General features: G+C 42.9%; 1 protein-coding gene across 7 annotated transcripts in view; it reads left to right on the forward strand.

Moving 5' to 3' along the window:
* The window catches only part of VWA3B (von Willebrand factor A domain containing 3B), a 169,312-nt gene that overhangs the window by 44,655 nt on the left and 101,770 nt on the right, over positions 1–22,887 (forward strand). For all 7 annotated transcript variants that reach the window (XR_008700128.1, XM_055539392.1, XM_055539393.1 and 4 more), the window contains 3 exons: positions 2,461–2,586; positions 13,377–13,555; positions 20,842–20,996. Coding sequence is in view for 6 of the 7 variants with exons in the window: in XM_055539392.1 (XP_055395367.1) it covers positions 2,461–2,586; positions 13,377–13,555; positions 20,842–20,996 (460 nt within the window). In the remaining variant the exon portion in view is untranslated. The remainder of the gene's footprint in view (positions 1–2,460; positions 2,587–13,376; positions 13,556–20,841; positions 20,997–22,887) is intronic.

Consider the following 22,887-nt stretch of genomic DNA (forward strand, 5'->3'; position numbering starts at 1 on the left):
TTTAACGACTAAACCAGTGGAGTGATAGTTTAGTGACTCCTTGGTCAGGGGAGCACATCCCAGCTCACTGCTGCCCCTTAAACACACTTTCCTGTCCTTGGATCAGTGAGTGGCCACTGTATTTCCTTGGAAGCTTTTCCTTTGATGCTGAAGGAGTGGTCCACTTCTTGACATATCATTGACAAACCTGGGGAAAATGGAAAGCCTTGACTCATTTGAGACTTTTAATGAGAGAAGTCTGCTACTTAACACGTCTAGGCTGAAGCAAGCAGCTGGAAGTCAGTTTTGCTGTCACAGGGTCAGAAAGTCCTGTGGGCTCCAGGTTTGCAATTGGCAGCAGCCTGCGATATTTTTGGAGTTCCCAGCGTGGAGCTGGGCACTCATCACATTTCACTCCTGGGGCTGTTGATGGCTGCAGATCACTGGTAGCTATCCATCTCTGTCAGGGATCGTCACTTGCTTCTTAATGAATATGGCTATTAATACTGTCTCACTCGCTCAGTCTTTCAGGAGGGCAAAGCTCTGGTGTCCCTCAACTTCACCATGCCCTTCTGGACTACATTTTAAGAGTCAGGAACGTTGACTGTGGTCTGCCCCGGTCTGTCCTGGTGGTTTAGGGTCAGTCCTTTGGGGGTGGATAAATCTCCTATGTCATCTCCTAGACCTGATGGTGGTCCCTCGTTCTCTGTGATTGTGGATCTCGGGCATCTGTGGACTGTAAAATGGGATGCCATCAGCATCTGCTGGGGGAGGGGCTGCAGGGGCCTCTATAAACCAGTCATCCCTTTTCCAGGACAACTAGTCAGGGTGCTGAGTTGGTACAGTCACACCAACTTGGATTTGATACTTTGCTCTACCACTTTTGACCTTGGTATGAGCTGGGACAACTAGCTCTGCCTCCATTTACACAGCCGAGAAACAGAAACAGGAGTAGAATTTGCCTGCAGAGTTGTGGTGAAGAGAGATGAGAAAATGTTTAGAAAGCCCTAAGCACAATGCCAGGCACATAGCAGGTACTCTGAAAAGGTATTTATCATTAGAGAATTGGGACTCAGTTTTAAGTAAAAGCATCAGTGTTCTCTGAGCCAACTGCATACAGTCTGTGAAATAGATTTGTTGTGTACATTTTTTTTGGGTGGGGGATAAACTTTTATGAAATGGAATCTTTAAAACTAGAGAATACATCTGCTAAATTCTTATCTACACAACCTTTTAGAAGCATCCCAAAGCAGAGACTCCCCCGTAGCCCCCACGATGCCTTAAGTGGTGCCAGGTGGTGGCTGGGCCCACAGATGCCACTGAAAATGGGTGAGTGGCATCTGCTAAGTGTGGTTGGAGTTGCCACTGACCTCGTATCCACAGCAGACAAGGTGGAGAGAACTGTAGGTAGAAAGAACTATAGCTGTAAGAAATGCCCACATGCTCTTTTTTTTAAATACATTTCTTAAAATGTGGACCATTTTTAAAGTTTTTATTGAATTTGTTATAGTATTGCCTTTGTTTTACATTTTGGTGTTTTGATGCCAAGGCATGTGAGATCTTAACTCCCCAAAATCGAACCCACACTCACTGTATTGGAAGGTGAGGTCTAAACCACTGGACCACCGGGCAAGTCCCACCCACCTGCTCTTTGTGGCATCTTGCAAAACTATAGGATGATATCACCACCAGCATATTGATATTGATGCTGTCAATATGCAGCCACAGGTTCCCTCGTGTTGCACTTTTATAGTCATACCCATCTCCCTCTTGCTCCTACACCATCCTTAACCTCTCAAACTACTCACATGTTAGAGCCAGGATCTTAGTGGAGGCAGACCTTCTGTCCCAGCCTTGGACCTCTTACCCATGGGATGAACTTAGGTTGACTGAATGATTGATTGCTACAATGATATAAATACCTATATTTAATTTAGCCATATCATTAAAAAAAAGACACACAGCCAGACCAAAACCTTAACTGAGACAGCAGAGTTCCAGAAAATGAGGCCAAAGAATTGTTAGCACATTAGGGAAAAATACCAAGTTGTGAAGGTGGTTTCAGAGGAGCAGAAAGTTTCAGCTTGGTCAAGAAAGGTGAGGGTATTGCTTTCATAGACGGTTGAGTTTCCCTGGCCCACAGTGATAACTCTGGCTTTCATTGGATGCTTTTTGAATATTTTTACTCTTTATTTTATTTGAGTGTTATCAATAAACTCATCTTAAAATATACTGGCTGCTACAAATATTTCCTTTATGAGGACTTATTGCATCCTAAAGTCTGCATTTATGATTTCTTGAGATGACAGCATTTTCTTAGGGATTTCACTTCTGGAATCTCAGAAAGAATTAGTGGGAAAAATGGAATTTGATGTTCAGAAATATTCTAGAAACTTGACCAGGGTGTGCCAGGCCTGCTCAGACCATCAGAGGGTTCTGGAGCCTCCTGCAGTCACTTGCTCACACGTGTTTCCCTTTCAGGAGCTGGGGTCAGAGAAGATGTGTTTCTCATCTGGAGGGAGATGGAGGAAGCTGGCAGCACATTGGCCCAGATCCGGAGGCTGGTGGCCGAGACTCCCAAGACCAGCGTGGCCACAACAGATCGTGGTGGGTGCTGTTGACAGGCACGAGTGTGAACGAGTCAATAGTGAGTTGTAACTGCTACTGTTCGAGAATTGGAACTGTTTCCATATTCCTTACCAAGGAGAGCTCCTTAGTCCGGCTGGCAGGAGCTCCTGAGGGGACTCTCCAGAGCTCTGTTGTGTGTGTGTTTGTGTATGCATGCACATGTGTGTGTCTATTGGTTGTCAAAGCAAAACCAGAGATGGACAGTCAAATGGTTAAAAAAAACAAGGTTCTATTCAGGGACTATTGCAAGAAGGGAAAAGAGACCTCAGTATGGAAGTGGAATCAGTTATTAATAAACATGAACAAGTGGGTGCACCCAAGGAGCAGGGTGGAGGGCTGCTGGATGGAAGATTACTGAGAAGAAACATCAGGGATCAAAGGGGTTTCTGGCTAAACCTATCTGACAGGATTCTTGCTGAAAGTAGGTTGAGGTGATCAGACATCACCTGGGGACAGTTGGGTATGAGGAATTTTTCTCAGATGTGGAGAATGAGGGATCCTGGATAAACTATCTTAGCAGGATTTTTGCTAAAATTGGGCGATGCAAAGGCAAACATAGAAGACCATGGGTCAAGAGCCAGCTGAAAAGAGGATTCAGAGGAGCCTGAGTTTGGAGTGAGAAATATGGTTGTAAGTACCAGTTCCATCATTAGATTAACCTGACTGTCTCTTTGAGCCTTTGGTTATTAGTCTGATAAATAATTATAATACTGGTCTTGAGAGATTCTTGTAAAAATTAAGATAAATAATGCATGCTTTGCACCAAGGAGGTTCTTGGTAACTGATAGCTCAATCTTTTCTCTTTCACAATTAGGGCAATGAGTATACTGATTCTCATCCCTGAGTTCTTGAGTTAGTAAAGGATTTTTCTCTGTAGTCACTAGTTTCATTTAGGGCACAGCTAGTAATGATAGTAGTTAGTACATACCTTAAATGTTAGGCACTGTTCTGAGTTCTTCATAGGTATTAGCTCATTTCATCGTTGCTACAATCTTATGAGATAGATGCTGCTATTATCTCCATTTAAGGCTAAATAACTTGCCCAAAGCCATGCTAGAACTAATGAAGCCGGGATTCAAAACCGAGTTCCTCATTAAGAATACTGATGTCTGGCTCCAAACACAGACATTCTGATTTAATCCATAAAGGATGAAGTCTGGACACTGGGAGTTGTGTTTTTTTTTTTTTCTCTCTCAGTCTGGACATTGGGAGTTTTGAGAGCTCCCCAGGCAATGATAATGTGCAAAAAAACTGGGAACCTCAGCCATGCTGTATTGCTCCTGGTGCCCCGCCTGTGTTACAGAGGCATCTGTAAGGGAAGAGAGCAAGGAGGCCAGGCTGGCTAGGGGAGAAATGGGGAAGAGGACAGGAGTAGAGGGAGGAAGGGGTGAAAGGCAGAAGTGAGCTTGCCCAGTATGACTTGATAAAATCCTGGCAACACTGACTTTTCCCCATGAGTGGGTGTCCTGACTTGGGTCTGGGGTGGCAGCAGCGGCAGTTGCTTTGCAAGGACCAGCTCTCTGAGCTTTCTGAGACGGGACCCAATCAGGCTAGTCCGGAGGGACTGCTCACTTGTAGGGACACCTCTCCCTCCCCCAAAGGTGATCTTAGAGTCAAATACTCAGAGAGTCCTCGGTCATCCTGAGAGAAGAATGAAAATGAAGCAGGGGACCTGGAATACTCCAACATCCATGTCAGGCAAAGAGAGTGGTGATCCTGCTACTAAGGTGTTTGTTTTGGGGAGCACAATGGACTGAATTGTGTCTCCCTCAAATTCAGATGTTGAAGCTGTAACCCCAATGTGTCTGTATTTGGAGATAGGGCCTTCAAGGAGGAAATTAAAGGTAAATGAGATCGTAAGGGTGAGGCCCTAATCTAAGAGAACTGGTGTCCTAATAAGAAGAGGAAGAGACACAAGAGACCTCTCTCACTTCACACATCACATAAAGGAAAAGCTACATGAAGACACATCCAGAAGATTGCCATCCACAAGCCAGGAAGAGCTGCTTCACCAGAAACCAAACCTGTAGGCACCTTGATCTTGGACTTCCAGCCTCCAGAAATGTGAGAAAATAAATTTCTATTTAAGTCACCTCGTCTGAAGCATTTTATGGCATCTTGAGCAAACTAATACAGGGAATAGTTAAACTTGGGGTACTCTTGAGGGTAACAAGATTTTTAGATATTGTTTCTAAAGGAAACAGAAGGGTTGTTGGCCTCTGTAATCTTTAGAGGGATGGATTATCATCCCTTTGTTTCAATCTAATACACATGAACACATACCCAGAATTAAAATCAAAATGACTTCAAGCATAAATTTTCAAGATGCTTTTAGCATACCATTTCTAAAAAGGAAAATTTGGATACCGAAATTTCCACTGTTGGATACCCATAGAAGCTTTTGTAACCTTGCTTTGGCCGCAGAGACTGACTGCTCCTGTTGCTGTCCACAGCCCAGTGTTATTGAGGCAAATGCTGTGTCAGCCAAGACCTTGTGTCTGCTTCGTGTGAAGGTAGTGGCCTTTCCCATGCTTAGCTGCCAGGGCCTGTGGGCCTGAGGAGACAGGGTAGTCATCTGGAGAGGGGAAGGGTCAGAATGGAGGAGATCAGGTAGGCTGTCGTTACAAGAGGAGCCTTCATGTGTATTAGACAAAGTGTCCCTTCCTGAACATGGCAGCCCCTCATTGCCCGCCAGGCTAGGTGCACTGGTTCAGGGACCAGCTGGCACCTATAACCATAGGATCAGAAGGGCAGTTTCTGGCAGGGATGACTCATCAGCCTGATGCCTGGAATAAGAAGATGGTGAGGCCACACACACTCTGGCTGTTGGTAATTTTGACCTCTTTTTAATTACCAAGAGTGGTACATGAGAATTCCCTAAGGGAAACAAAAAAACTGACCAAAACACACAAAGCATTGGTTTTTAAAGACACTGGATACCAAGTATCAAAGGCCAGAGATCCCTGAGAGATACAGGAAAATCCAAGGTAAACTCTGATTGTCTCAGCTTAATGCTTTGCCATGGTGTAAGAAGAAGGAGCACAGCAAACTTCCAAGTTTGGGAGGTAAAGCTAAGGATCCAGGAAGATCAAGATATCTAGCTTTCATAAGACAAAGAAGTAGAGAGAGAACTCTGGAAATCTGCCAAGAGTCCCTCTAGTGATTTCTGATTATCTTAATCATTCTGTGAGGAAATTACCCAAGGCTGGGAAAGATCCGCTGGAAAGACCTAGAAAGAAAAGGTTTAGAGCTCATGCAGGGTGAAGAAGAATGCCTGTTTTCACCAGCCCATTTGGAAAAATTTATGCCATAGAGCACTGGGTGGACTGCTTGGGAGGTCTTACCTCAGTCATGGGGAATGGCTGGCTTTAAAGAGCTCTGAGCCCTCCTGAGGAAGCATCAAAGCAAGACATGAAAGGAGAGAATTCTTTATATATAACTTAACTTCATCTCAGAACAAAGCTCAAGAAGATTTATAAGAATATAAAAGCATCCAGCATCCAACTAGGTAAAACTCACAATGACTGGCATCTGATCAAAGATTATTAGGCATGAAAAGAAGGCTCTGTCCCTTGCTAATCAATCAACATTGACACAGATGTTAGAATTGACAGAAGACAGTAATTATAACTGTATTCCTATATTCAAAAAGTTAAATAGAGGCAGGGAAGTATTTTTTAAAAAAATACATGCTGAACTTTTACAGATTAAAACTTTTAGGCAAGAAAATATCTTAGGTTGAAAACATGCTGAATAAAATCAATGGCAGATTAGACACTGCAGGAAAGAAAATGGGTGATCTTGAAGACATAGCAAGAGAAACTATTCAAAATGTGAGACACACAGAGAAAAATAGCAAAAACAAAGAACAAACAGAAGAGCATCAGTGAATGTAGATGGAATTCCTGAGGAGAGGGGAGGAGACGGAACAGAAAAATATTTGGAGAAATAAAGATTGAAAAATTTCCAAATTTGATGAAAGTTATAACTTAGAGATCCAAAGAATTCAGGGAATGTCAAGTACAAGAAAATGAGGGAAACTGTACCAAAGAACATCACAATCAATTTGCTCAAAACCACTGATAAGGAGAAAATCCTGGGACTTCCCTGTGGTCCAGTGGTTAAGATTTCATCTCCCAGTGCAGGGCACACAGGTTCCATCCATGGTAAGACCCTACATACCTCTTGGCCAAAAATCAAAACATGTATTGCAAAAAAATTCAATAAAGACTTTAAAAATGGTCCACCAAAAAAAAAAAAAGAGAGAGAGAGAGAAAATTTTAAAAGCAAACAGAGGGAAAAAAGACATTTTCTATAGAAAGGAACAGAGATAAGCACAATAGTAGATTTCTCATTGCAAGTGAAAAGACAGTGGAGTAACATCTCATTTTTTTCATTCAATACCCTAAACTGTCAATCTAGAATTCTGTGTTTTGTGAGGATACTTTTTCAAAAACAAAGGCAAAAAAAAAAAGGCAAAATAAAGATATTTTTTATCTTTACCTACAGCAGAAAAGAATTAATTGTCAGCGCATCTGCACTGTGAGGAAATCCTTCAGGCAGGAGGAGAATGATGCTTTAATGTGGGAAGAAATGAATGGAAATATGGTTCTACACAAAGGAATAAAAAGCTGGAAATAACTGTGGATAAATAGATGATGTTTTGCTATTTAGATATCTTTAGAAAGCAATTTCTGTTTAAGCAAAAGTAATAATGGTGTGCTGTGAGGTCTGTGTGTGCATGCTATGTCACTTCGGTCATGTCCAGCTCTACAGCCCTATGGACAGTAGCCCGCCAGGCTCCTCTGTCCATGGGATTCTCTGGGAAAGAATACTGGAGTGGGTTGCCATTCCCTTCTCCAGGGGATCTTCCCGACCCAAGGATCAAACCTATGTCTTTTGCCTCCTGCATTGGCAGGTGGGTTCTTTACCACTAGTACCACTAGGAAGCCCCTGTGAGGTCTGTATGATATATATAAAAGTTAAGTGTTTGACAATAGTGCATGAAAGACAGGAGGGGAATCACAGCATTATTCATAAGTTCCAAAGATGAACAACCCAAATGTCCACCAACAGATGATGGGACAAAAAAAATGTGGTCTGTATGTGCAATGGAATATTATTCAGCTTTAAGAAGGAAACTCTGACACATGCTACAGCATAGATAAACCTTGAAAACATGCTAAGTGAAATAAGCAGACACAAAACATGATTACCATGGGCTGGGGGAGTAGGGAATGGAGAGAGTCATTTAATAGGTACAGAGTTCCTTTCTGGGATACTGAAAAAGTTTTGGAGTTGGATAGTGATCCAATAATGTGAATGTGCTTAATGCCACTAAATTGTTCATCTAAAAATGGTTAAAATGATAAATTTCATATTATGTATATTTTACCACAATTATTTAAAAAAAAATCCCACTGCATTGCCAAAAAGAAATTCAGAAGGGGAGAAAAGGAAATATGCTATTGTAAGGTTCTTTAAAAAAAAAAAAAATTTTTTTTTTAATTTATTTTACTGTGTCAGGTCCTAGTTGTGATGTGAGGGATTTTTCTCTCTAGTTGCGGCTCATGGGCCTAGTTGCCCCAAGGCACATGGGATCTTAGTTCCCTGACCAGGGATCGAATCTGTGTCCTCTGGACTGCAAGGTGGATTCTTAACCACTGGACCACCAGGGACGTCTCTGTTATACAGTTCTTATAGCATATGGGGGGTAGTATAATATCCATTGAAATTATCCATCCAGATATCCATTGGGCTTCCCTGGTGGCTCAGACGGTAAAAATTCTGGCTGAAATGCGGGAGACCTGGGTTCTATCCCTGGATTGGGAGGATCTCTTGGAGGAGGGAATGGCTACCCACTCTAGTATTCTTGCCTGGAGAGGACAGAGGAACCTGGCTGGCTACGGTCCATAGGGTCGCAAAGAGTTGGACATGACTGAGCGACTAACATACACACATGTTGAAGACGTGTACTCTAAATAAGGGCTTCCCTGATAGCTCAGTTGGTAAAGAATCCACCTGCAATGCAGGAGGCCCCAGTTCAATTCCTGGGTTGGGAAGATCCCCTGGAGAAGGGAAAGGCTACCCACTCCAGTATTATGGCCTGGAGAATTACAGGCCTTTTGGCCTGGAGGGTCGCAAAGAGGTGGAGGCGACTTTCACTTTTCACTATAAATAAATTACCCACTAAATAACAAAACAAGCCAACAAACAAGATAACTAGGAATTGAAAATACTCAATCCAAAAGCTGTCTTGGGACTTCCCTGGTGTGGATGAGAATCTGCCTGCCAATGCAGGGGACACGGGTTCAATCCTTGGTCTGGGAAGATTCCACATTCTGTGGGCAACCAAGTCCTTACACCACAACTACTGAGCTCATGTGACACAAGTATGGAAGCCCACACGTCCTAGAGTCTGTGCTCTGCAACAAGGGAAGCCACCACAACGAGAAGCCTGTGCACCATAACAAAGAGTAGCCCTTGCTCACCACAACTCGAGAAAGCCTGCACACAGCAACAAAGACCCAACGCAACAAAATAAATAAATAAATAATAAATAATTTTTTTAAAGTGCTATCTGGAAAAAAACAAAGAACAAAGGACAGATGGCGCCAATAGACAACAAATAGCAAAGTGATTGACATAAACCTAAGCATACATATGTCAAAACTTAATGTGTATAGTTTAGTTATCAATGATGAATATACCTTAACACAGCTGTTCATAAATAAAGTAAAAGAGGAGATGTGGAGGACTTCCCTGGAGGTCCAGTGGTTAAAACTTAGAGCTTCCAATGCAGGGGGGCATGGGTTCAATCCCACATGCTGTGTGGTGTGGCAAAAAAATTAAAAAAATTTTTTTAAGAATATGCATAATTCCTGATGTGCTAAACTGTTTTGAGACTTGTTGTTGGCACATCTGAGCATTCTATGTGTATGTATACCAGTTATGGCAATCAAGATTATGACTTTTCTCACAAAACATTCAAGACTTCAGCTCAAAAAATTTCAGGAAGTCCTTATTTGGAATAACCTTCACAGCCATTTTAAGACTTACTAGAGATGATTAGTTTAATCATATTGTGTAGTCATGCCAAGATTGGACTCTGAATGCTTGGTTCAAAATACCAAACTCTGTCAAAGGACGAGGAAAAGCTGAAAAGTTCAGTCAGGCTCTGTGGACAGGCTAAGTAGGACAGGGAGGCCAGGTAAGTTAATCTTGTGACATATATGTGATCTAGCATGTGATTCTCCTGCCCATGGATGAGGGACAATCTTTAAGAGATGGGTCATGGGGAATGGTAAAGCCATGTAATCAGGATGTGCCCTGAAGTCACATCTCCATCATAAATGAAGGTATTATACTCAGCTCCATAGGTGAGAATTTATGTAGCATTTTTAATTAAGATAACCACAGGGGAATCGGAAAGACCTCTTAGTAAGTGACTCTAATGAACAGATGACTCCCTCTCCTGTCCCTTCCCTGGGATATGAGGCTCAGGTGTTGGTGGTGTAATTAGCACTGAAAGTGAAAAGATTTCCCCCTTTCTCTCCTTTCTTCAGCTTTGGAGTACCTGGGCTCTCTGTTTTTGCCTGCTTGACTGCCCCTTCTTTCTTTGATAAGGTTCAAGTTATTGGGGGTCTTCCTCCCAGCCTCCATTTAGAGGATAATTGGAAGCCTGAATCATGCCCCCAGGCTGACTGCAGTGCCTGGTCCTGGGTGGAACTCCCAGTCAAAACTTAGTCTCTGGCTCTATAAAATCCCTTCTTAGAATTGGATTGATGTGTTTTTAGGAAGTTCTTTTCTGATCAGCTTGAATTTATCATTGATAAAGGACTCTTGTCTTTTTAAAAGAAGGCAACCAAAACAGAGCAGAGCCTGTGATAGGGTGAATGTTGCTATGGAAATAACTGAATGAAGTTTATTTCCTACTGTACCTACTGATCATAAAGGAGGGAGGAGAATAAAGTAGGAGTAAAGAGACAAAGTCTTAGACTGTAATCAACAATAACTGAAGAAAAACACTCAAAGGGTTTCTCCAGCCCAGCATTTCTAGAAAAAATCACTTTAATTCACTTCATGGCATATAGATGGGGAATCAATGGGAACAGTCAAAGACTATTTTCTTGGGCTCCAAAATCACCGAGGACAGTGACTGCAGCCATGAAATTAAAAGATGCTTGCTTTTTGGAAGAAAAGCTATGACAAAACTAGGCAACATATTAAAAATCAGAGACGTTACTCTGCCGACAAAGGTTTGTATAGTCAAAGTATGGTTTTTCCAGTAGTGATGTATGGATGTGAGAGCTGAACCATAAAGAAGACTGAGCAACAAAGAATTGATGCTTTTGACCTGTGGTGTTGGAGAAGACTCTTGAGAGTCCCTTGGACTGCAAGGAGATCCAACCAGTCCATCCTAAAGGAAAGCAGTCCTGAATATTCATTGGAGGGACTGATGCTGAAGCTGAAATGTGAATACTTTGGTCACCTGATGTGAAGAGCAAACTCATTGGAAAAGACCCTGATGCTGGGAAAAATTGAAGGCAGGAGAAGGGGATGACAGAGAATGAGATGGTTGGATGGCATCATCGACTCAACGGACATGAGTTTGAGCAAGCTCCAGGAGATGGTGAAGGACAGGGAAGGCTGGCGTGCTGCAGTCCATGGGTCGCAAAGACTTGGACATGACTGAGTGACTTAACAACAACAACAACAAAAGGATTTCTCCAAGGAACTTGACCCTACTCACCAAAATGGCTCCAGTCTCTTTAGGCTATTTCCCTGTGATGCAGGAGAACCTCAGGATCTTCCCAAAGCTCTGGGAAAATTCTGATTTCAGCCCCCTGTTCGGGGTGAAAAGACACTTTATGAACCATATAGAAACCAACTGCTGGCATTGGGGATGGTGCCCAAAGGGGCTTTTGATGCCAGATGGGATTAAAATTCAAAAGCCAAAATCAAGCTTCTTTGAGAAGTTCCAGCCCCAGTAGGTTTCAGAGTTAATTTTCTAAAAGTTGTTCTATTAGAATTTGAGGACAAGTATAACATGAAGGGACAGAGCCTTCATGTATCATTGAAAAATAATTGACTCTCAAGCATTTTATTTCTTCATATAGTATTCTAGTTATATGTCTCCTTAGATATAGTAGTGGGTAACTATGGGCAATATTTTTATTTCCCCAACATTGAATGCTACTTTTTAATTAGAAGTATAATTTAAGTCTGGTAGAAGCATAAATGATGGGATGACCAAATCTTAATTTAGAAAGCTCTCTTCCTCTTACCCTAGTGCTTGGCTAAACACCTAGGGAACTTTGAAAATCTCAATGTCCAGATCAGTTAAAACAGAATCTAATGCATGGTGTGTGGGGGGGGCAGGCATCAGAGAATTCCAGTGTGCAGAGTTGAGAATGGCTGATCCAAGTGAGTAACTGTAGGGCTACTACTACTACTAAGTCACTTAAGTCATGTCCGACTCTATGCGACCCCATGGACTGCAGCCTACCAGACTCCTCCATCCATGGGATTTTTCCGGGCAAGAGTACTGGAGTGGGTTGCCATTTCCTTCTCCAAAACTGTAGGGCTAGTGGACCTAATATGTGGTAGTGCCTGTTTTAAAAACCACCTCTCTGCCTAGCACCTTCTCCCAGTCCTCCCTAGGTCCCACTAGGGGTAAAAGCTCAGGGTCCTCTCTGCCTTCCATCCAAGGGCATGTAGAGAAATATCAGCCCCTCTCTGGAATAAGAAAGCCCTCATTTGTAGCATCCACTGATTTTCACATTTTGTAAATGCTTCCAGCTTGGTCACTTTCATCATGTGCCACCACTGAGCATGGAGTCTGGAAGAAAGGGGTACAGTTAGCTCTCAGGGGCCAGCTTAAGACACCCATGCCTCCTCTATGCCCACCCTCAGATACCCCACTCTTCCTTAGGTGGTTGTAGGGTTTCTGAGCACATTTTAAGTACTTTGCTGTTAGTATGATAAACTGGCTACCAAGGTGTTCTGCTCAGGAAGCATAACATCTCCTCACATTTACAGAGTACAGGTAAGCTTTGGAAGACAGCAAGGGAATGTGCCCAAGGCTAAGGATATTCGGGCAATTGACCTTCTTTCTAGACTTGATCCTATGAGCCTGAGGTGAGTCACAGACATAGCTTCAGGCACCTGAGCTGACAGGAGGTTCCTGAGCCTGTACTGTTGAGAGCCAGGCTCTGAATCAGGGATAAATCCACCATGTTAACACAGGAGTTCCTGCCCCTCCTTCTCCTCCTTCTTCATTACAACACACTTTCACATAACTTTTCATATTGAATAACTTCAACCTGCTTAGAAAGGCCAAGCAGATGCCATCTGCAGGTGAAGAATTCTATTGATGCTCAGAGAGTTTAAGTGGGGTGACTCACCCAAGTTTGAGCAACTTTCCCAAGCTAGTAAGTAATGGAGCCAGGACTTGAACCCAGAGCTCTGACCCCAAGTCTAATGCTCTTCTGACACCTTGCCTTGTCTGTCAGCCACCTCCGCCCACGCATGGGTCCAGGCAACTTAGGTAATGGAGGAAGTGAAATGAAAAGTAGCAGGTTCCTGCCTTCCAGTCTTGTGAACTAGTTATCTGCTAGTCCTGCTTTTGGAAAGTGTGCCTTCTGCAACAAATGTGAGCTAACAAGGAATATGTTTCAGCTTGGGAAAAATACTAAGTTGAGGATGACATATGAAAGTCTTGTGTAATATAAATGTCTGATGAACTGTGATTCCACAACTGCAATTAGGAGCACATGAGTCAAATCCAGAGGACACCTGGGACTCAGAGAAGTGGCTTCAGAAATATGGTTTGAAAGCCCAGAAGCTGTCATTTTACAATGTCATTGCTGACTGCTCCTTCCGCCACGCTGATGGAGTTGTTGATATAAAATCCAAACCAGAGAACGAGTTGGTGCAGACCAGTGCGGTAAGTGAAGCGAACCCCTAGGTTGGGGCTGCCCTGAGTGGGGCATTGAGGACCAGGGTTGGACCCAGGGCAGGACCAAGGTTGACTGTCTGTGAAGGATACTCCTGTTCTCTGCCTTATACTTCTCTGAATGATACTTGTGGGAGTGGAGATCAAGTCTGAGAATGGCTTCTAGATATAAGTGAATTAGATAATAATTATATATATAAACCAGGAGTTGTAGATATCTAGGCATTATGTCAAAAAAACAAACCCTTTGTTTTCCCCATATTGAATGGAAGAGAGAAACTGCTGGTGAATGTTCCCCAAAGCAGGCATTTCTGCGGTCCTCTTGTATTGTCACCATCTTGAAGATACATTATTCAAATGACTTATTGTTGCTCAGTCACTAAGTTGTGTCCGACTGTCTTCGACCCCCTGGACTGTAGCATGCCAGGCTCCTCTGTCCTCCACTATCTCCTGGAGATTGCGCAAATTCATGTCCATTGAGTCAGTGATATCTCTGCTTTTTAATACACTGTCTAGGTTTGTCATAGCTTTCCTTCCAAGGAGCAGCATCTGGCTTCAGTCACTGTCCGCAGTGATTTTGGACAGCAAGAAAGTAAAATCTGTCACTGCTTCCAATTTTTCCTCTTCTGTTTGCCATGGAGTGATGGGACTGGCTGCCATGATCTTAGTTTTTTGAATTCTGAGTTTCAAGCCATCTTTTTCACCCTCTTTCACCCTCATCGAGAGGCTCTTTAGTTCCTCTTTGCTTTCTGCCATTAGAATGATATCATCTGCATGTCTGAGGTTGTTAATATTTCTTCCAGCAGTCTTGATTCCAGGTTGTGATTCATCCAGCCCAGCATCTCACATGGTGTACTCTTCATGTAAGTTAAATAAGCAGGGTGACAATACACAGCCTTGACATATTCCTTTTGCAATCTTGAACCAGTCAGTTGTTCTATGTGTGGTTCCAGCTGTTGCTTTTTGACCCTCATACAGGTTTATCAGGAAGCATGTAAGGTGGTATTATATTCCCATCTCTTTTCCACCATTTGTTGTGATGCACACAGTCAAAGGCTTTAGTGTAGTCAATGAAGCTAAAGGCTTTAGTGTAGTCAGTGAAGCTAAAGGCTTTCGTGTAGTCAATGAAGTACATGTTTTACTGGAATTTCCTTGCTTTCTCCATGCTCCAACGAATGTTGGCAAGTGACTACCAGCCAGCATTTAGCGGATTTTCAATAAATATGAAATTATTTTCGCTAAGGGGTTATAGCATGGGAAGGGTCTATACTGTAAATTTCTGAAAGCTGCAGTTCCATTGTGACAATGGTTCTGAAAGAAATGTAGCTTTTCCAGGTGCCCAACTCTGGCTGGCAGTGGAAGGATAATGATCTGCAGTAGTGGCGCCTAACCTTTATTTTATTTTTTAAGCTTTTTATTTTATATTGGAGTATAACTGATGAACAATGTTGTAATCATTTCAGGTGAAGAGCAAAGTGACTCAGCCATACATATACATGTATCCATTCTCCTCCCGACTCCCCTCCCATCCAGACTGCCATATAGTATTGAGCAGAGCTCCCTGTGGTACACAGGAAGTCCTTGTTGGCTATCCATTTCAAATACAGCAGTGTGTACATGATGATCCCAAATTCCCTAACTATCCCTTCCCTCCATTCTTCCCCTCACCACCACCTTTAAGCATAAGTTCTGTTCTCAAAGTCCCTGAGTCTGTTTCTATTTTGTAAATACATTCATTTGTATCATTTATTTGTAGATTCCACATATTAAGTGATGTCATATTATATTTCTCTTTTTCTGTCTCATTTCACTAAGTAGGACAGTTTCTAGGTTTATTCATGTTGCTGCGAATGGCATTATTTCATTCTTTTTAATGGCTGAGTAATATTCCATTATATATGTGTAAGTGGCTTCTAACCCTTAGCATGCATGAGTCACTGGGTTTGAGGCCAGGCCCAAGAATCTGCCTTTATAATAATCACCAGATGATACTGAAGCTGCCAGTCCATGGGTCACACTTTGAGAAATGCTAGTGTGTAGAACAGGACCAAGAAGGCTATCCAATGTTTAGAATTATGGAAAGACTAAAAGGTCTCCATATGAAACAGAAACATCAGGATAAAATGATTATTGTAAATTTGTAAAACTGATGGAAATCTCTTTTGCTGCTCCTGCTGCTAAGTCGCTTCAGTCGTGTCCGACTCTGTGCAACCCCATAGACGGCAGCCCACCAGGCTCCCCTGTCCCTGGGATTCTCCAGGCAAGAACACTGGAGTGGGTTGCCATTTCCTTCTCCAATGCATGAAAATGAAAAGTGAAAGGGAAGTCATTTAGTCGTGTCTGACTCTTAGTGACTCCATGGACTGCAGCATACCAGGCTCCGCCGTCCATGGGATTTTCCAGGCAAGAGTACTGGAGTGGGGTGCCATTGCCTTCTCTGGGAAATCTCTTTTAGAAGGTGGTTAAAATCCAGGTCCACACTGAGTGAGTGAAAGTCATGTCTGACTCTTTGCAACCCCATGGACTGTATAGTCCAAGGAATTCTCCAGGCCAGAATACTGGAGTGGGTAGCCTTTCCCTTCTCCAGGGGACCTTCCCAACCCAGGAATCAAACCCAGGTCTCCCACACTGCAGGCAGATTCTTTACCAGCTGAGCCACAAGGGAAGCCCAAGAATACTGGAGTGCGTGGCCTCTCCCTTCTCCAGAGGGTCTTCCCAACCCAGAAATGCACTGAAATGAGAGCTAAAATGCAAGTCACAGAGCAGCCATGCCAGTCATGGCAGCCAAGCAGAGACTGCTAGGAAAGGGAATGTCATGTCCTCTATGTGTCCTCTAAGACTGTGGTTCAGTGTCAGGGTCATCACTGTAGTGTCTCTCAGTCCTACTGAGGCGAAACTCCAGTCCCTTTGACACTCCTTCTTAGGCCCTGGATTCCACATTTCCTCCCAAGGAAGCACCGTTTTTCTTTGGGGCCACTTTAGCCACGTGATGTTGTTTTTGCCTTCTTACTGCTGTGTGTTTAGAATGAACTGCAAGAGGAAAATACTAAAATTGAATTATAAAAAATACAGAATTGATGCAAGAAATGTTTCCTGACTTACATGTTGGGATCCAGAGTAATTGCTACATTGCAGGGAAATCTCATTTGTGGGTTTCCTCCCCCAGCTCAGTTTTCTGATTCTGTAGATATTATTCAGTAACATTATTAGTTCAGGAAATCACACTTAATCACATTTTCATCTTTAAAATAATTAGGCCCTGAATATTGAAAAATGTAGATTCCTGTCAATTTGAACATAGCTTACTGCAAGCTCCCTATAGTGTGGTATACATAGATCTTCTCTAATTCTGATTTTCTCCTTTTCTTTCTTGACAAATTTAAATGAAATTTTACAAGCATGGTTTGAAGAATTTGGCTTTATAAATGGGGAATCTTGCCTCAAATTTCTGATGCTAGCAAGTTCTAATATAGTAAAAGTTGAGAACAGCTTTTACAGTATAGCTACAAAATACAGTATAGCTGTAAAATGCAGTATAGCTATCCTTTGTCACCAATACTGATGGGAAAGGGACAATTTTGCTTTTAGTATTATTTGGGGCTACATATCTGAAACAGGATTTATACCTAAAATTGAGACTGATTATTTAGGGTTACCCTAGACTCCCACTGGGCAGAACCCCATAAACTTTTAACTATAAAAACTGCTTTGTAGGTAGAGAACCAGGAAATCAATACACTGAGAAATAAATGACAAAAAAGGCCTTGCTATGAAGCATTTCTAAGATGGATGAGCAGGTGAGGGGAGAAAACAAAAGTACTTTTCTAATAGGGAATTGCAGGCAAAGTCTAACAACTTAATATTTTGGGGCGCCCATGAAGTCACATTGCATTCATGGCTCCTTATGCTGCTTGAGCACAAAGCCAGCCCTGATGTTCAGAAACTCAGTCTAGTCTCATCACTTATTCCTCTAAAAAATATTTACTGAGCCTTCACTATGTACCAGACAATGTGGTATGGTAGAAAGTATACCCGGTTTGAACGAGAAGACCCGAGTGTAAACGCTACTTCTGTTGTTCAGTTGCTAAGTCATATCCAGCTCTTTGCAGCCCCATGGACTGCAGCATGCCAGGCTTCCCTGTCCTTCACTGTCTCCCAGAGTTTGCTCAGATTTATGTCTATTGAGTGGATGATCCTACCTAACCATCTCATCCTCTGCCAACCTCTTATTTTGCCTTCAGTCTTTCCCAGCATCAGCGTCTTTTCCAGTGAGTCTGCTTTTCACATCAGGTAGCCAAAGTACTGGAACTTCGACTTTAGCCTCAGGCCTTCCAGTGATTTCCTTTAGGACTGACTGCTTTGATCTCCTTGCTGTCCAAGGGACTCTCCAGAGTCTTCTCCAGCACCACAATTTGAAGGCATCAATTCTTCGGCAGTCAGCCTTCTTTATGGTCCAACTCTCACATCCAAACATGACTGCTGGAAAAACCATGGCTTTGACTCTAAGGACCTTTGTTGGCAAAGTGATGTCTTTGCTTTTTAATATGCTGTCTATGTTGGTCATAGATTTTCTTCCAAGGAGTCTTTTTTTTAATATAAATTTATTTATTTTAATTGGAGGCTAATTACTTTACAATATTGTATTGGTTTGCCATACATTGACATGAATCCGCCACGGGTGTACTTGTGTTCCCCATCCTGAACCCCCCTCCCAGGAGTCTTTTAATTTCATGGCTGCAGTCACCATCTGCAGTGATTTTGGAGTCCAAGAAAATAAGGTCTGTCACTGCTTCCACTGTTTCCCCATCTATTTGCCATGAAGTGATGGGACCGGATGCCATGATCTTAGTTTTTTGAATGTTGAGTTTTAAACCAGTTTCTTCACTCTCCTCTCTCACTTTCATAAGAGGTTCTTTAGTTCCTCCTCACTTTCTGCCGTTAGAGTGGCATCATTTGCATATCTGAGATTGTTGATATTTCTCCTGGCCATCGTGATTCCAACTTGTGGTTCACCTAGTTTAGTATTTTGCATGATGTACTCTTCATGGAAGTTAAATAAACAAGATAACAATATACAGCCTTGTCATACTCCTTTACCAGTTTTGAACCAGTCAGTTGTTCCATGTAAGGTTCTAACTGTATTCTGGGTTTGAATGAGAAGACCTGCGTGTAAATGCTGTTTCTGCTGCTGCTGAGTCACTTCAGTCGTGTCCGACTCTGTGCGACCCCAGAGGCGGCAGCCCACCAGGCTCCCCCGTTGCTGGGATTCTCCAGGCAAGAGTACTCCAGGCAAGAAATACTGTTTGTATCAGTTACAAAATATGAGCTGTGGAACAGATAATTTAACCTGATTGATTGTCTCTACATCTGTAACATGGGTTGGTGTAAAGTCTAAATTTGAAAATCGCATATCTGAACACCATGCCTGGCACTTTAGGAGATGCCCACTAGATGTTGCCTTCCATGTTTTCTTCATCACAAACATTGTGGGTCAGAAAGGAGCATTTATGAAATACCTACCTGCTTTATATACAAGGTAAATATTTGTGCTCTCATATCAAAGATGTGAAAATGAAGTCCCAGGGCCTCCGAGAGGTTAGATGACTTTACCTGAGATCTCCTGGCAGGTAGAGGCCAGGCTTGAATTCAGATCTGCTGGGCTCTCAACACTGGGCTTTCCCCATTTGGACATTCTGGTGCTGGACACCTGTTTTCACATAACTTTTGGTCTCGTGTGTTTCCATTTGGAAATGCATGAAGCACAGTTGAGAACTGCCCCGTGACGGGGTTCAGAGTAGGGAGCACATGGTCAGACTGAGAGAGACGACGTGGTCCTCCTCCCTTCTTTGCACTGCAGTGGAGACACTATTCCCCTTCTCGCCTGCCTTGGGAGCATCAGCACTGATCCCATCACCGCTTCCACCCTGCTCCCATCAGTCATCCCTGGACCCCTGGATTCTGCCTCCCTTCTCTGAGCCCCCTCCATTCCTCCTTGACTCCTAAAATCCCTCTTGATCATTTCACAGTAGATCCATATATCAAATAACTATGTTGTACACTAAAATTATTATAATGTTAAATGTCAATTTTATCTCAATTAAAAATTTTTTGTCACTAAGAATTTACTTTAAGGCCTTTGGATGCTTCATTTTTTCACTCAGAGGACAAGCCAGGGTCATTTCCATCAGTGATTAGGTTTTACAGCATCTGCTTCCTGGCCCTCCTCCTCCTCCTGCTCCTCTAGCTTCGTCTTGCTCTTTCCCTCACTCGCTGTATTTCAGTTACACTGCCCTTCCTCAAAGTCCACAGACTTGCTTGGCAAACTCTTACCTCAGGGCTTTTGTCCTGGCTGTGTCCTCAGATTGCCCCCAGACCCTCAAATGGCCACACGCTTTGTTCCCTCAGGTGTCACTCATATTTCACCTTCTCTTTGAGGCTTCCCCTTCTAGGATTCAACTTGCCCCCACCCTTCCCCTGTCCCTTGGCATTCTCTGCTCCTTCCTCGCCTTATTTGTCTCTATAGCATTTGTCATCCTCTAATCTGCTACATGATTATTGTTTTATCATCTGGCTCTTTTCCTGGTCATGTGAGCTCCACAGAGGTAGGAATTTTGGTCTTCATTTATGGATTGTCCTGGTCCCTAGAAGAGGGCCTGGTGGAGTGGTGCTTAATGCATTTATAAGCTGGTTGGATGAGTGACAGAAACAGACCTTCTGAAAGCTCTCTGTGGGAAGCTTTTGTCTTTGACCCATTCTGTATGTCCAGGAGTGGGTGCTAGATGTGGAATGGGGTTCTCAGGTGCTTTTCTTCCTTTGGAGCCGGGAGTAACAATGGAAAGAGGCTTGGAGTGTCTCAAGTCCACCTCCTGTGGATCTCCTTGACCCTCCTGTCCTCTGTGAACTCTTTCTTCTTTGCCAAAACTTGTCCAGTCATTACTGTCTCAACCCAGGACCAGGTACTGGGTGCCTGGTACTCTGCCTTGCCACTTTCTATGTGGGTATGAATCACTGTGTGTGTTTGGTGTCTCCTTGCTGGAAACATTAGATTCTTTGGGGCACAGATGAGATTACCCATGTCTTTCTGACTGTCATTCATGACATCCAGCACAGGGCTCCGTATGGAGCAGGCTGTGGTACGTGTTTGCTTGAACCAACTATTGAATGATCTTGCAGTAGGAGTGAGGGCTAGCAGCTGTCTAAATAAGGCCGAGGCGGAGATGCCTTCGGGGCTTTCCGTTAGTTGTTTCTGAGCGGCTTCTGTCCTATCTTTTCCTCAGGAGACCAACAAGAAGACAGTCCATGCGAAATACTGCAGCAGATTCGTCCACGCTCCCTGGAAGGATGGGAGCTTGGTCCACGTCTGCATCACCAAGGAGAAGTACACGTGGTTTAGTGAAAGAATGCACGCAGTCCTGGCCCAGATCCAGAGGAGGTTGGTGTACTTGCACGAGGGTCCAGGTGGTCCAGCCTCCCTTGAAATTCAGATTTGCTTGAGTGCTTGATAAATTAAAGCTCAGTCAAGAGAAATGGCCAGTAAGCATTGTTAAGTCAGGGCTGCCATCTGACAATTTGCTGTTGGCCTGGTTGTTCATAACCAAAGGGGATATTAAGATGCAGATTCTGAGCTGCCTTGATGCCAGCGTAGATGCTGAAAAGCAGCAAAAATGTAGTTATCATGTTGCTTATGCATCACTGTAGGAAGCAAAGGAATGTTTCTGCTTTGTCTTGCATTTTTTTGTGGACCTCAGGTGAATACAAGACTGTATAACACCTCTCCTCTGTACTCTTGAATATTTTATTTCAAAGCAACTGTTACAATGCTGTGAAACATTTGAATACAATGAAATAATATATATATACATTTTAGGAATCAGCTAAAAATAATTTCATGTGCCCCCGCCTCAGCCCTGCTGGTTCTTAAGATCTGGGAATGCTCATAGTCTCGTGTACTAGTGCTGTGACCTCAACATCAGCTCCATGGGGTGACCCACCTTTATGCTTTCACCTCCCCAATGCCAGCAGACAGTTCTAGACTAAGAAGACCAGGTCCACTTAGGTACATAGTCCCTAAGGTCGGATGGAGCTGGATTCTAATCCCAGTCTGCCATCTGCCGCGACCCTGGGCAAGTTAGTGTCTGTGTGTATCGGCTTTCTCATTTATAAAGTGGGAATAATAATGTCATTTACAAATGTGTTCTTTGGATTAGACTAGACACTAAATCTAGTAAGTTTAGTCCCCAGCCTGCAGTAGTCACTTGTCCGAGCTTATTCACTCTTTCCATGTTTTCTGTTATAAAGTCACAAGCTGCAAACAGCTGTCTACCCCATGTATGCTCTGCATAGCCCCAGTTTCTCAAAACCCAGCTGGACATGATTACACAGAAAAAGTAATCCTTGTGTCTGGAGTCTGCTGTGCTTAAGGTTTGGAGTTGACTCCATGAGGAGAGTAGTTTGGCTTTCAGATCTGGGGAGAAGGACACTGCTTTGACGACACCCCAGCTGGCAGCTCTGGGGTCTGTTTGTCCTCCTCCCACCAAGTGTCAATGGCTGTTGGGAAGTTTTCTCTCCCCTTTTATTTTTTGGAAGACTTCATAGAGAATTTGTGTCATCTCCCCATTAAATATTCATAGAATTCACCATTGAAGCCATCTGGGCCTGGAGTTTTTATTTCTGAGAAGATTTTTGATTTTTTATTATTTTTTAATGTTTTACTATTATCTATTCAGTTGTGGTCTTAATTGTGGCACGCAGGATCTTCAATGCTTGTTTCAGCATGCAGCACCTTTTAATTGCAGGATGCAGGGTCTTTAGTTGCGGCATGCAAGTGCTCTATTTGCAGCATAGGGGATCTAGTTCTCCGACCAGGGGTCAAACCTGGGTCTCCTGCACTGGGAGTGCAGAGTCTTAGCCACGGGAACATCAGGGAAGTCACCAAGGGAAGCATTTTTAAAATGGTGCCTTCAATTTCTTTAAATACACATACAGCTGACATTGGTCATTTCTGTCATTTTTGTTTTCTAATAAGTCTGACTAGAAATTATCCATCCTCTCAGTCTTTTCAAAGAACTGGTTTTTGGTTTCATTTTTTTTTCTCTGTAGGGTTTCCTCCTTTGAATGCCATTGATTTCTACTCTTATCTTTATTATTTCCTCCTTTTTCTTTACTTTGGGTTTAAGTTTTTAAAGATAGATGCTTAGATCACTGTTTTTGACCTTTCTTTCTAATATAAGCATTTAATTTTATAAATTTTCCTGAGTACTGCTTTAGCTATCTGTCACAGATTTCGATATGTTGTATTTCATTTCATTCACCTCAAAACATTT

Source organism: Bubalus kerabau, chromosome 11 (genome assembly GCF_029407905.1).
Source record: "Bubalus kerabau isolate K-KA32 ecotype Philippines breed swamp buffalo chromosome 11, PCC_UOA_SB_1v2, whole genome shotgun sequence".
Taxonomy (NCBI): domain Eukaryota; kingdom Metazoa; phylum Chordata; class Mammalia; order Artiodactyla; family Bovidae; genus Bubalus; species Bubalus kerabau.